Here is a 15394-nt window from a genome sequence, read left to right as displayed (position 1 = left end):
AATTTATGAGGATTTAAGGGAATAATAAAATTATAGGCTTGGATGATTTTCTCGGAAAATTTGAATTTTTTTGGGAGGGAAGGATTTAGGGTTTGGGTGATTCACAAGGATTTAGGCAAGTTTTGAATTTCAAAATTCGAACCTTGGGATTTGTAATGGAATTTTGGGATGAAGTTTTTGGGATATCAAGGAGAGACCCACCGAGATCTTTTGGCACACTTAAGTCCTTGAGGATACAGAAAGATCTAAAATTTTTGCAATTAGGATTTCGTTTTATACAAAATAAGTTAGAAAAATAATTCATTCGACTGTGAGTTGCTGAAGATATGGTGGTGTTATCGGAAGACTTGACCGAATAGCCATCACTGCTAAATGGTGGCATGGATCTACTTAATCCACAAATAGACTTTCCCATTAAACCAACCATATTACTGATTACTCCCTTCATTTCACCAACATCCATTATCCAATGCATGAATCGATTTAAAACCAAAACGTATCACATAGAGCTAGAAGAATGAGGAAAACTTCCCCAAAAGCAAAGTAGTTAACGTACAGGTGCAAGTAGTTAACGTACAGTATCAATGATACTGGTTGGTGACGTTGGCTTTCATCATATACTTGGTTATCTTCTTCTTCGCCTTCTTGTCTTCCGACTCACACGTCTTAGCGTGAGCCAGAAGTGGGTTTCTCGCCCTGGCCGAAGAAGGTTCAAGAAGAATCTTCTGGTAGCCTTTTCCGCAGATCCAACACTTCCTTGGGTCGAATTCCTCCTGCTGACGCACGGCCACCTGATGGCCCGTTGCAGTGGCATCGAGGGCGACCTCGTCGGACTCGATGACTGCGCCGAGAGAAGGTTTGGGAGCGCTGTCGTCAGCGTCGGCATTGGCGCTGGAGTTGGGATCGACCTTGTCGTCGGCTGCGACAGTGCCAGTAGGATCGACCTCATCCGTGAGGGTGTTGTTGGCGCTGGGAGTGGGGACGAGCTCGCCGCTCTCAGCCCTGGCACTGCCGCTGGTGTCAGCCGTGGCGCTGGAGTCGGCCATGACGCCCTCGTCGCTTGTGTCGCTGGCACCAGCCGGCGCAGCACTGGTGCTGGCAATGTTAGAGACGGCAGCGGGATCGACCAACTGGTACTGGAAGGCCCCGGGCTTGAACTGAACCAGGATGACGGTCGTGTTCTCGCCCGATGGCAAGCCGAACTGAACAACCTCCTCACAGATGACACGCAGCTCTGCACCCTCCTGCATAGCAATATCAATTGGTCACAGCAATATTGGTAACACCAGTTTTAACAGCGAAAGAATCCAACTCAAAGCAGATGGCAGTTTGTCAGTCAGGCATGCATATTCAGTGCTAAACTAACAAATGGTTTTGTGAGGCTTAGGGCTTACACAGTTTTTTTAAAAGAAAAGAGAAAATCAGGATATTTACATTACTTGATTGAAGCCATTTTCTAGAACAGATAACATGATTAACACCACTAAGATATCTTGTCCTGCCAAGAAGACAAACAGAGGGAAAAAAAAAGACTCCCCGATAAACGGTCATGTATGTAAGCAACCACGTCCGCACTTTCCATGCAAGACCTGCAGGGGGAAAATATACAGTAGGCAATGCAGTTAGTATGGAACTATGAGTGAAACTATATATGCACCAAATAGGAGAAAAAAAAAAGAGAGAAGAGAACGCCAATGAGTCCTGGTGACATCAAAATGATCCAATATAGTTATTGACAGGTGTTTTTTGCTGAAGAGCTACCACTTACCAGAGACCTTGACTTGCAATAACAAGAAACTCCATGTCATCAGTTAGGTAATCCTGACATAGAAAGAGCAATTTTCCATCAGATCCCAACCCGGCAACCCAAAACTTCATATTCTACCAAAAGGACCTAGTTACACCTGGTTACACTTACAGTGAGAATGTCCGGATCGCATATCAGCATTTGTTCTTCACGATCTAAATCTTTGTTCTTCTTGAAAGCAAAGTCACCTGAAATGAAAGTAGGTAAAACGCCAATCACAGTGTAATGTGTTTCTTTTTGTGCTATTACATGCAATCAATGAAAAACAGATCCAGACAAGACTATACCAATTGATCTTGAGATTGTTACACTTCCCCCAAAATCACCGAGTGCCCACTGTTCCTTGATTACATAATTCCCCATCACTTTTTCACAACCAATTCCAAGAGATATTCCTCCTGCATTTTGAACTCTCTCTCTTTCAGACTCGCTTGTTCTTGGTTTGTGATCGGAGGATAAATCAATAGCCTTTTGACAGAACAGAAACAAGCACAAATGTTAGGCACCGCAATAAACGAGCATGCAAACTAGGTACCAACCAGAAATTCAATAGGGAAACAATCACTATACCAGACCACCCTGTCTTGAGAGTACGCAACGAGAATCACCAGCATGTCCAACAATCATTTGGTCACCTCTGATGACAACCACACATGCTGTGCTCCCTTCATATGCTGGCCCAGTATATGCCGCCTGGAAAAAGAACAACAATTCTGAAGTATATAACACAGAACCACAACATAGTTAGAAGGAAAAGGCTACCAAAAAATAGCTCAAGAAAGCCAACAGGTAAAGAAAAACATTGCTGAAACCCAAACCAGTGTACGAAAGAAATAGCCATCAAAGGGATGTTGGAAACAATACCTCAATTTGGGTAGCATAGTATGATAAGAACCAAGGTGCAATGAGAACTTAAGAACCTGTTAGCCTCCAACTCAGTAAACCAGCCAATTGATATGTAACTAATTGAACCTTTTTTAATAGGAGCAATTAGTCGAGGTTAGGGTTAAACATATCTCCTCCAACTCCAAAGTACATCACAAGAAAGAACAACAGTCTCGATATCAAACACATTCTTCCATTTCCTTTTTCATAGATACAATATGCACACTGTCCAACAAATACAATTTTGAGTAACTTCTTCATGATATGGATATTAAAAGACGTTAGGGGTTAAAAGATTACTACCTGCACGAAAGGCCAAAAGTTAGCACAGATACCAGCCTTGAGAAAATACATCCATCCATTATCACGAGGAATAACTAACTCTCTCCAAGCATCGGACTGTTGCAGGTTCTCATCCATGCTGCAGCATTTACACAAGAACAATGATATCCCACATTTCCAAGTGCAGCTATAAACAAAATGATAAAGTAGGCCAAAATAACCTAAAAAACACATTGTTCAGTGCGTTAGTGAGATCATTGTGATAGTCTTCATGATTGCAAAGCTCAATGTGAAATTGTTTTGCGCAGTACGATGCTACTTCAGCTCCTGTGATAGAAAATAAACAACTCAGTATGGCGGCTTGACAGGATGGATCATGATTACTTCTATGTGCATAGAAGCTTATAAATTAAAACAATGTTATGAACACTAGTAGCAGAACATCACTTTAACAGGTTTCACAAGAAAATAGAGTTAGCCAACCTGTTAATCTGTGATTATCCTCTTAATTATCATGACTATTTGTATTAACTCACATTCATGCGGTGTTTTATCCCTCATGAATTAAAATTTCCTTTTATGTAGTTCAGGTTACCTTGCAAGCATGCCGCACGAATGTGATTACTGAACTTGGTTCATTATCCTTAACTATAGCATCATATTTATTTGAAAATTGACAGGTAAAAGTTTCAACATATACAGCTAAGTTTTCAAAACATGCACAAAGATAAAAAAGTGATACACACAGACAAACATAGCATGACGTAAACAGTTACGCCAACAATTTGGAGGGTATAAAACAAAAAAGATGACAATGAAGCAAACCTCCATGGCCATCATAAACACCAAAGAATGACGTGGACGTGGTATCATCAAGACTTAGAATAGCTGCATGCTAGAGAATAAGGAGAGCGTATGTCAGCCTCGGCATTTTACACAAATTTACAGATCAGTAAGAATTTTTTGGCAGAACTATCCTAATTTTTGTAATACAAAAGGCTGCAAGTTTACTCACAGCATCTTCCATTTTATCACCCAATCCCTGCATAGATGACGCGACATACTTAATTCTATCATTCTCTTCTTCAACAGTGACCTTCGATTCTACAGGAAGGCTGTTACCCATAGCGGAGCTTGCTTTGCTGAAAATTTAACATGAATACAAATATACAATAACATTATTGATAAAAATGGGGAAAGAATAAAGTGAATACAATACACTTAAACAACAATACAGATCGATTAAACAACAATACAGATCGATTAAATGCCAGAAAGCTTGGTTACATATGAAATAAAGTCAAGTAGAATCATCAGACTTGATATGGCACTACTTATCTAGTAATCTAGCTCAAAGCACAGGGTGTAATTGGTGCTTTCATTCAGGGCCCTTAAATGCATTTTTGAGATATAGAACATGGAAGTATCAATCTTCAGTTGTAGTGCTGCATTATTTTACACCTAAATCTTATTTTATAAGAGAATCAAACAAGGAGGAATTAAAATATTACTGCGAACAAAATATACACAAGGTTTTCTATGAATGCGATATAAGAATTACTGACACAAATCATAACAAATTTCAAAAGTGAGAAAATAAGAGGAAACGAGCACATAAAGTGTACTGTACAAGGATGTTCGATTTCCTCTAGATATTACCACCTCTTCGGCGAATAAAAACTTAAACAATTGCAAGCAGAGTATGAAGAACAGAAGAAGAAAAGTAAGAACAACCTAACAGTACAGTACGGCACCGAACACCATCACAGAGAAGTGAAAAACAGGTTACAGACAAAAAAATTGCACAATATCTCGGTAAGGGAGAAGGAAGCCAAATCAAGATTCAAGAGATGGAAGTTTCTTTGATAGGTAAAGAATCAGAAGATTTACAAGCAATTCAATGGAGCGACACATGCAGAAATCATTGAACGAAAAAATAGCATCGAGTAAACAAAGCCACAATAGGACAGAGAGTTCTTTCGAGGCAGAAAACAGAGAGACGTGTAGAGAAGAAGCATCCTGCATATTGCATCAGGAACAGCGAAATGAACAGAAGAAGGCATCTAGCTAATACAAATTCAGAAACTGGCACGTCCGCAACACACAAAACAGAACAAACTGAAAAGACAATTTCTCGCGCTTGATGTGGTAGAATCAGGAACCAGACCAGGAAGCAATAGAGAAACGGAAGGCAAGATCAAGACCAACGTGTTCCGATTCCGAGGACAGGCGAACGAGATCACCAATTCACCATGAAGCTTCGGTGCACTCAACCTCCTCCAAGAAGCCTACACAACCAACTTCAAAAGCATCAAGCAACAACAACACGAGTAAGGAAGCCAAGAACACGAGGAAAAAATGATCACGGGGAGAAAATAATTCGAAACAGAGTATGAAGTGAACAGAAGAAGAAAAACAGAGACAGCAGCGTGCACTTATAGTAGAATTCAGCAAGAAGAATACAACATGACAGCGTCACCGAGAAGTAAAATATAGGTAACAAACATGAAGAAATTGTACAATCTCGCAGAACCAAAACCGTTGGGCTTAATAGGATCCCAAATCTAAGATTCAAGAGATGAAAGCTTCTTTGATATCTAAAGAATCAGAAGATTTCCATCGAAAAGGGAAAAAAACAAGCAGTTTAACCAAGCTACACATGCAGAAATCATTGTATGAACAGAACATGGAGTTCTTTCCAAACAGAAACTAAACCAAGAGAACACGTCAGAGAGACACATAGAGAAGAAGCATCCTGCATCAGGAACAGCGAAAAGAACAAGAAGGCCGAAGGCGGCATCTGGTTAATAAACTTCAGAAACTGAACTCCCGCAACACAACAAAATTAACAGAACTCCCGCAACACAAAAAAATTAACAAAATTAACCAAGCTACACATGCAGAAATCATTGTATGAACAGAACATGGAGTTCTTTCCAAACAGAAACTAAACCAAGAGAACACGTCAGAGAGACACATAGAGAAGAAGCATCCTGCATCAGGAACAGCGAAAAGAACAAGAAGGCCGAAGGCGGCATCTGGTTAATAAACTTCAGAAACTGAACTCCCGCAACACAACAAAATTAACAGAACTCCCGCAACACAAAAAAATTAACAAAATTAACCAAGCTACACATGCAGAAATCATTGTATGAACAGAACATGGAGTTCTTTCCAAACAGAAACTAAACCAAGAGAACACGTCAGAGAGACACATAGAGAAGAAGCATCCTGCATCAGGAACAGCGAAAAGAACAAGAAGGCCGAAGGCGGCATCTGGTTAATAAACTTCAGAAACTGAACTCCCGCAACACAACAAAATTAACAGAACTCCCGCAACACAAAAAAATTAACAAAATTAACCAAGCTACACATGCAGAAATCATTGTATGAACAGAACATGGAGTTCTTTCCAAACAGAAACTAAACCAAGAGAACACGTCAGAGAGACACATAGAGAAGAAGCATCCTGCATCAGGAACAGCGAAAAGAACAAGAAGGCCGAAGGCGGCATCTGGTTAATAAACTTCAGAAACTGAACTCCCGCAACACAACAAAATTAACAGAACTCCCGCAACACAAAAAAATTAACAAAATTAACCAAGCTACACATGCAGAAATCATTGTATGAACAGAACATGGAGTTCTTTCCAAACAGAAACTAAACCAAGAGAACACGTCAGAGAGACACATAGAGAAGAAGCATCCTGCATCAGGAACAGCGAAAAGAACAAGAAGGCCGAAGGCGGCATCTGGTTAATAAACTTCAGAAACTGAACTCCCGCAACACAACAAAATTAACAGAACTCCCGCAACACAAAAAAATTAACAAAATTAACCAAGCTACACATGCAGAAATCATTGTATGAACAGAACATGGAGTTCTTTCCAAACAGAAACTAAACCAAGAGAACACGTCAGAGAGACACATAGAGAAGAAGCATCCTGCATCAGGAACAGCGAAAAGAACAAGAAGGCCGAAGGCGGCATCTGGTTAATAAACTTCAGAAACTGAACTCCCGCAACACAACAAAATTAACAGAACTCCCGCAACACAAAAAAATTAACAAAATTAACCAAGCTACACATGCAGAAATCATTGTATGAACAGAACATGGAGTTCTTTCCAAACAGAAACTAAACCAAGAGAACACGTCAGAGAGACACATAGAGAAGAAGCATCCTGCATCAGGAACAGCGAAAAGAACAAGAAGGCCGAAGGCGGCATCTGGTTAATAAACTTCAGAAACTGAACTCCCGCAACACAACAAAATTAACAGAACAAACTGAAAAATACAAGCAGACAAGAGAAACGAATTGACGTGGTCGAATTTTTCGCGCACGCACTGGTAGAGACTTTGAGACACACACAGCAAGATCAAGACCAACGTGTTCCGAGGAGAGAAGCGAACGGACATCACCATGAAGCTTCGGTGCTCGTCAACCTCCTCCTCCAACTCCAAGAAAACCACACCCCACCTCAAACTTCAAAAGCATCAAAGCAACAAAAGCACGGGTACGGGAAGCGCTGTGAACCTTGCCCAAGTTTTGGATGCCGTAACGCATCAAGGTTCAAAGAGAGGTCGATACGCGGTTTGATTGATACAAATTCAGAAACTGATACCTCCGCAACACACCAAAACAGAACTGAAAAAATTAAAAAAAAAATCAGAGAAGAGACGAATTCATGGCGTCTAACTTATCGCGCACGCACTGGCCGCGCCAGGAGCCGTCAACATCAACGTGCTACGATGGGAGAGAGGCGAACGGAGACCAACCATGAAGCTTCGGTGCTCGTCGACCTCCTCATCCAACTCCGAGAAAACCACGCCTCAAATGCATCAAGCAACAACATCACGGGTACGGGAAGCGAAGAACACGAAAAAAGAGGACCAGACCGCGGTAAAGAGGTAGGTTCAAGCTTCGGATTCAGACGCAGGGTGCTGCTCGATTCGATACCACTCAGCGAAGACCAAACCAATGAACGAGAGAAACTGCGACACCAAACACCCCAAGCAAACAAACACCACCACCAATGGAGCAAGATCGAAGAAGAGTAGGGAGAAGAATCTCACGGCGCTTTCGGAGAAGAAATAGGGTTTAGGGATGGAGGCGGCGGACGAAACCACAGAGGAGAGGAGGATGAAGTGGGAGAGAGATCTCACCTCTCACCTTTCGCCGCTGCTCTTGAGACGCGAGAGAGAGAGAGATGCGGAAAAGTGGTTTTGCAGTTGTGCTGCGAAGTGCAAAAGAAAGTTGCGCTTAAATACCTGGACCAGACGCATCTCCTCCGTCGGATCGTCCCTCGCAGCTGATCCAACGCTCGAGGAGTGGCCCCATCCTGTGGCTGGTGGTCCCCACGGATCCCTCCCCCTGCATTGACTCATCCGATTCTCTTTTACTCAACGTCATCAACTAGTCAGTTCATCAATCTGAGTACAGTTTTCACACATAATCTGGATCAGGACAACTTCCATACAGTTTCCACACGAATCGACAAAAATTCTAGCATTTCAAATCCCAGATTAAAAAAATCCTATAATATGACAGTATCAAGCCTAATCAGAATTAGCTGAGCTAGAATTTCTAATATTACATGGCAAGATAATATATGCTTATTTACAACTTAATCTAGTACATCGATCACATCATGTTGGCAAATGGTATGATGATGTTATCAAGCTTAGAAGGTATGATGATGTTGCCTTGCTGTGATCCGCCGACTCCAGTGCTCGTGATGTCTGAAGGGCCATCTCAGAATGAAGCCGCAGGCAGGTCATAGCCATCTTGAAGACAAACATGCCAATGGGAGGAGTTAGATGACAGTGTGAAAAGTTACTGAGTTTCCAGCTTAACTGAATTGGTTTCTCTTTTAAGTAAAAACTGGTTTCCAGCTTATATAAGTAAAAATATGTCCTGTTTTTCGTTACTGCAAAGAGCTGGGTCACTGAATTAATTTGTATACTGAAGGAATGAGAGAACTAAAGCATATAATGGTAGGTTACTGAAATGATTAGGCGATGCAGACAAACTTTGATATAAAACCTGCATAACTGTACTCCTTTGTTCGTCAAAAAATGACCTATTATTATTATGTGTGGTTTTAAGAAACAAATGGTCACCCTATTATACCATAATTGCTCTCTACGTCGATGAACAAAACACGAGCAAGTGATTGATAACAGATATAGACCAGAGTACTTACTGATGTGCATTCTGTATCAGGATCTGTTTCTGCAACATGAAGAGCCCATGTGCGTATCCATTCCAAACCAGTAGAAACATCCTGATTTCCTTCTATAAGAGATGATGCAACATACGACGGGTGCAGCGCTATCAGTATGCAAGAAGCTGCAAACAACACAGACCTCCTGACATATGCTTCAGGATGATGCGAAACAGCCCTCGTAGAAACAAAATCCAATGTCAAAATCGTACCACTTGGTTATAACTAAGAAAGTCTTAACATGGAAATACTTGTTTTAGGCTTGGCATACCTAGATCTGATCATATCAAGAAGAGCTGGGGCAACAGCAGATGCTTCTGGATGCATTGCTATGCACTTCATACAGACACCAAGCATACCAGTGTCTGTAACTTGACCAGATCTAGATGGAACTTCTCTTTCATACCGGTGTGACAAATTCAGAAGTGTTCCTGAATCTGAGACTTCCCTCCAAGGACCTGCACCAGCAGGGCCCCGATCACTAGGAACTAGCCAAGAGGGAGAGGTGTCCGATATCAAGTTTCCATGCCGCGGCTCTCTCCTTACAATTTTAGTTTCAGCAAGCTCCTGTGCAGCCTCAGTCATAACATCAATAATCAAAATACGCTGACTTACATCCACGCTTGATGAGTACAGCAACTTGGTGAGAACATTCAAATGTGCAGGTCACCAGCAAGGCAACTAATGCCTTCTGTCTCTTTTCTTCAGCAGAATCTTCCTCTCCTTCCATTGCCACGTCAGAACAACGAACATGCACAAGTGCTCTAACAAGATCACCTGAGTTGTGGCGTAGTTCATCAGGTGATGCTCTCACAAGCTTATCGGCAGAACTCAGAGCGTTTTCAACCTTGGGTAAAAAAAAGGGACGATGATCAGGATTTTACAATAATTTGCTCAGGAAAGTACATGTAGCACTAAATAGAAACTTACACCGTCTGGGTCATCAGGTTTTCGTAGTGCAGCAGCAAGATCAGTTAATTGGGTGAAATTCTTCTGCAAATCTGTGTCATCGTCTGACAGATCATATGGCTCCAGGGATGAAACACTGGAGGCATCAGTGTTCATTATTTCCTCATCACATTCTTCCTCTTCAAAATGCGCATTCACAGCAGGACCAGACATTTCACAAGAATCTAGTGATTTGATCTCAATGATTTTTGCCCTGTTCTCTGAAGTATCATGTCTAATAGTCTTTGCCCTTCTCTCACCAGCATGTTTCTTGTTCTCAGGCAAAGATGGTTTCAGTTTGCTTATATGTTCTACATCCTTTGAAGGGGCCGTGATTTCCTTCGGAGATAAAACCCCAAAGTCCCACTCAACATTCTCACAACAGTTATCATCAAGGTATAGAGGATTGTTTGGATCAACAACTTTAGAAAATGTCAATGCAATAGCACTGGCCATCTTCCGGATTAAATCAATTGGACTCTCTAACCTACCTACAGCAAAAGAGCATTCAGTATTACCATAATAATAATATGATAAGCTAATCCCGGGGGGTTGGGAGGGTGGGGGGTGGGTTGATACTCACAGCTTACTCCTTCAAGTATATTGTTCAATACATCTTTAGTTGTTTCTAATTCTCTTTTTGATATCTTCTCCAAACACAACCCAATTGCTGCAGTGATGTCTGAGTGTTGTTTAAGGGGAACAAGTCAAATGACAATTTGCAAGTAAAAAAGGTGCAATACAGTTTTGAGTGCCTCAAAAGGATACAAGCTTGTTGCTCCACTGAGTATGACTGGACAAACTCTTTCTTGGACCAAACACTGACTAAAGTTTGCAGTGTACCAAGGAAGCTCGATGTCCTTTGCTTCTGAGTTTCTGTGCCTGAATTTGGTGGGAATTCAAAGACAGCATAGTGAAGAATCCATCTCAGACAACATAGAGGGAAAGTTTTCCAAAGCAAAAATTTGTCAACAAACATTGCCCTGAAGAAAGCACAGAGAATTATACGATGAAAGAAAAGAAAAGACACGTTGAAGATTATTTAATCAATTGCTGCATGCCAATTATACGCTGAATAGACACCAATGATATAAGCCCACGCTGAAAATTAAGTAAACATACATGGCACCCTGTTTGTCGTTCATAGGAATTCAGTAACAAAGGCATATAGGGTATCTGAAGACTATCATTCACCTTACCTAAAACATCCACTAACTGAAAAAAATAAACCTCAGAAGTACTTTTTCCTTCACAGATCAATGTAGCATGCCAGACACAGATGAACCAACAAGGTGGATAAGCTAAAAAAACAAGCACGTCAAGTGTTGTATAGGACTAAAATGCACATATGTACTATCTCACCTCATAACAGTTTTATGCATGAAGCTCTGATTAAACAAAGTCCACAGAATCCAGTATGCCTCCTCATCGCTTGTATGTTGTGATGCAAGTTGGCGCAGCATCTCTTCCGCCAACCTTTCAACAGAATGCTGGTCTCTAATTGCCTCGGCCACATTAAACCAAAATTGGGAGACATGCTTGATCATGTCAGGACTTATGGTTTTATGATCAGATTCCATACATCTCTTTAAGTGACTACGGATCCTAGGAATCAGCTCAGCAACTAAAATGCCTGAAAACAGCAAGATATATCATCAGAAATACAACAAATAATAGGGAAAAGGAAGGCTACATAGATAACAAACTAGAAATTGTTAATGACTAGAACAGTGTGCTAGGATGATCAGCCATCCCAGGTGACATCTCAAGCATTGCAGACCCAAGTCTACCGTGATTGCCAAAAGTGGACACTGGATAAAAACCAAAAAACAGGCTACCTTAAATGTTTAAAATTTCATCTGAAGGGACTATTAGTGGACCATCAGAGAAAACCAAATGTGTACCACTGTGTTGTATTAGTTTGCATAAGGATTAAGGATTATATGAGGACAAAAAAGGATAAGCTCCATCACCCTAGAGCAGACCATCGCAAACATAAATGTTGAGTTGAATACACTATAATCCTACCAGACACAAATGCATTGCAAAACCATTCCTGCACCAACTAGAACTGCCCCCATTAGTAGATAGAAATGTCAAAGCAGATAAACTAATAGCACACTGCACACGTCAAGCTACATCCTGAAGGATGAATACTCACCAGTAGATCCACGACGGCTAGCACGAGATATCACTTCACCCACGAAGAGGAACACAGAATTAGAGGGATCTAGCCCATTAGCATCTTCGTCAGCAGCCAACTCCATAGCCGCTTGTTCAGTTGCAACAAGAAGCTGATCGACAACACACTTGAAGAATGACCTTGGTTTCCATCAAGGAATTACAGTTTGGAGGAACAAACATAGTGCAAATAAATACGTATTAGCTGAGAAAAAGCTAACAAAATAAAAGGAAAGGAAAAAAAAATTAACAAAGATGTGTGTGTTTGGGGCAGTGGGGGTGAGGACACGATGATGTCAGTGCAGGTGAAGCTCCCATTCTTGTTTTATCTGGAACAGACGCAAGTAGTTGAGCAACCCTTGAAATCAAAGCTGCTCTGCCTGGGTTCAAGTTGTGATCATCGTGCTTGCTGCTTACAGTAAACTCTGCAATAATCTGGCTGACCCCCTTATTCTCAACAAAACATAGAATTAACAGCCTGAAATGTGGGAAAATAATGACAAACTAAGCTCAAATATGGTTATCAGGTGAGAAAAAAAAAGGAAGATACCAGATAGGAACAGGCCCATGAATTTTCAGATGAAGTGTGCATGCTAGATTGTTTGATTCCTAATGACTCGAGCATAAAATAGACTTAAGAATACAAAGCAGACTATTGGGCAAATACATGATATTAGTACAGACCCATGTAGTCGAAGTGTTGAAACTTGAAAATTTGTCCTACAAGGTTTGGGTATAATATTTGAAGTTGTGAACTCACAGGGAGCTGTCAAAAAGAAGGATGTGCTATAGACTTATAGGAAAAGCAAACAAAGTTGGACCAATAAAAGATTCAGGTGTAATGAAATAGAATTGATAGATTGTTCATTAATAAGCTTTCAATGTTTGAACATATAATGTTATGATCTTCCTTAGAGCCTCCTTTATGAGACAAAGCAGGAACAAGAGCTTGAATGACTTCAGTTGGAGATCCTTTGACAAAAAAGGAATCACAGATTTCCTTCCTTGCACAGGCACGAATCTGATGTAACCACTTCAAGGCAACATCTGGACAACCAAAGTGTGAGAATGGGATTATAACTGAAGGAACTTTGCAAATGGCCTAACTGTGATGAACAATCAAGAAGTTTTAAGCGTATAGTAATCAAATTGTAGAGATTGATAAACAATACAAATGAAGTATGACTTGTAGAGATTGTAGCTGGCAGATAACATTATAAGCAAACGGGAGAGTTGTACATGAAAAAAATATCAATGGTACAAGTATGTTTGCAGTGACAAATTCAAGAGTAAACTTACGGCCAAGCAAAATCTTAGATAGAGTAGGAAACACTGGACCATGGCAAAAAGCATGCCTCCAAGATCCCCGTTCATCATTGCTGAGGCTTACACCATTAATAATCTGAAAGTACAGAAAATAATTCTCCCTGTTACATCATGGCCTAAAAGGATGGAACTCCAATTGGCTATTTGGCTGAATCATATTGAAGGAAGCATGTGTCGTTGAATATCCATACTAATTTATCTCTCAAGCATGAAACTTGATCCTCTGTATTCTGAATGAATTATCAAATGACACAGGTTTTACAAAATGTACTCCCTCCATACTCGTAAAGGAAGTCGTTTAGGACAGCGACACGGTCTCCAAAACACAACTTTAACTTCTTGTTTCTATAAAAATATTTATTGAAAAGTAATATATGTATACTTTTATGAAAGTATTTTTCAAGACAAATATATTCATATAATTTTTACATTTTCAAACTCAACAACTTGAGAGTTATTCATGATTTATATTCCCAAGGTTTGACTTAAACATTATCCTAAACGACTTCCTTTGTGAGTATGGAGGGAGTATGCTGCTACAGCTCACCTAGCAAGGTCCTGCAATTTGATTACCCATTGTGTGACCATTATTAAAGCTATAGGTTTATCAATTTGATGCTTATCAATTGGAAAATTTTGTGGATGCTTATCAATCCAGTTTCGGAGTAATTCCTTCCAGAGATCAATTTCCTCAAATATATGCACCGCAATTATGACAATACAGTGGCTGAAATATTGTCCATGTAACCAATAGTGTTCACTTTGATACCTTAATGCTCCATTTCGGCATACAGTCCTAAGTGATTGCAAGTCAAAACAAAAACTCAAGACCTCCTTTTTTTTTTATCACAGACCCCTTCCATGATTTTTTTTTTGAGACAGAGAGCGGAGACCCTCCCATTTCATTAACGAAATGATAAGATTCTTACAAAAGGTTCAGAGCAAGTAAAGAAACTAAACATCACACAAGCCCATGGGGCCTGACCCAAAACATGACAGCCATGTTAACTACAGCAGCTCAAAGATGAAAATAAACCGAAGACATTCAGCAAAACAGCCAGCATTCAACACCCCAAACGCCTGACTTGTGGATTCCATCCATGACTTGCATTGTAGAGATCACCGGCTACCCTTCCATGATTATTAGCAATCACACATCATTGTTTGCGCCAGAACCAAAAATAGCAATGATAAAACTACAAGTCATTTTTCTCAGATGCACGAAATAAAAGGCCTAGAATTAGCACAGAGCTTCACCTGGCTCCCGAAGGGTTCGTCCACGGTACCTACAGGAGAGCACACGCGGACAAGAGAGGCCATCAGACACCCCAAGTGACAGCGAATGAGATAAAGGGGAATAGGGGGCATGTCGGATTAGGATTCGGAGCCTCACCGGCTACGGCAGCGGAGTCGACGGGGAAGACGATGGCCGCGACGGCGTGGATCGCGCGGACGACCTCGCCGGCGCTCGACGCGGCGGCGACCGCGTCGGCCGCCTCCGCCACCTTGTCCAGTGCTAGGTCTTCGAGGCGCGCGCCACCATGGTCGCCGCCGCCGCCCGCCGCGGAGCTGCTTGGGTTGCTCGCCATGGGAAGGGGGGAGAAGGGAAACACAGGACGAACCTACGAGAGAGCGCTTGAGAAGGGTGGAGGTTTTGGAGCAAGAGTAATTAGGGGGGTTTTGTTTGGAGGAGAAATTACAGTTTTGCCCGCCTTGGCTGCCGTTGGTTAAGATAAAAA

At 41.2% G+C, this 15394-nt stretch overlaps 1 protein-coding gene and 1 pseudogene across 1 annotated transcript; both read right to left on the bottom strand.

Annotated features, from left to right (window-relative positions):
• Positions 1–413: 413 nt before the first annotated feature.
• Positions 414–8255, bottom strand: LOC127763032 (probable protein phosphatase 2C 16). Its single transcript, XM_052287604.1, has 11 exons — positions 8140–8255; positions 3990–4116; positions 3800–3869; positions 3196–3301; positions 2996–3113; positions 2378–2500; positions 2095–2275; positions 1919–1995; positions 1769–1821; positions 1539–1589; positions 414–1248 (listed from the first exon to the last, which is right to left on the bottom strand). Exons 2-11 carry the CDS (start codon positions 4098–4100, stop codon positions 582–584), a joined length of 1557 nt encoding a protein of 518 aa, XP_052143564.1. The 5' UTR covers positions 4101–4116; positions 8140–8255; the 3' UTR covers positions 414–581.
• Positions 8256–8341: 86 nt separating this feature from the next.
• On the bottom strand, positions 8342–15295 carry LOC127763031 (uncharacterized; annotated as a pseudogene).
• Positions 15296–15394: the final 99 nt, after the last annotated feature.

The sequence above is a fragment of the Oryza glaberrima genome, chromosome 2 (genome assembly GCF_000147395.1).
Source record: "Oryza glaberrima chromosome 2, OglaRS2, whole genome shotgun sequence".
Lineage (NCBI taxonomy): Eukaryota > Viridiplantae > Streptophyta > Magnoliopsida > Poales > Poaceae > Oryza > Oryza glaberrima.
Note: the sequence above shows the minus strand (reverse complement) of the source record. Positions and strands in the feature narration are given on the sequence as shown.

What these genes read in the sequence shown, in the direction of transcription:
- LOC127763032 (XM_052287604.1), bottom strand. Translation starts at nt 4,100, where the DNA reads ATGGGTAACAGCCTTCCTGTAGAATCGAAGGTCACTGTTGAAGAAGAG. An exon ending in TCTCAAGACAGGGTGGTCTG is followed by an intron (nt 2,276 to 2,377) that starts GTATAGTGATTG and finishes TTCTGTCAAAAG; the next exon opens with GCTATTGATTTATCCTCCGA. An exon ending in GCGATCCGGACATTCTCACT is followed by an intron (nt 1,822 to 1,918) that starts GTAAGTGTAACC and finishes TTTCTATGTCAG; the next exon opens with GATTACCTAACTGATGACAT.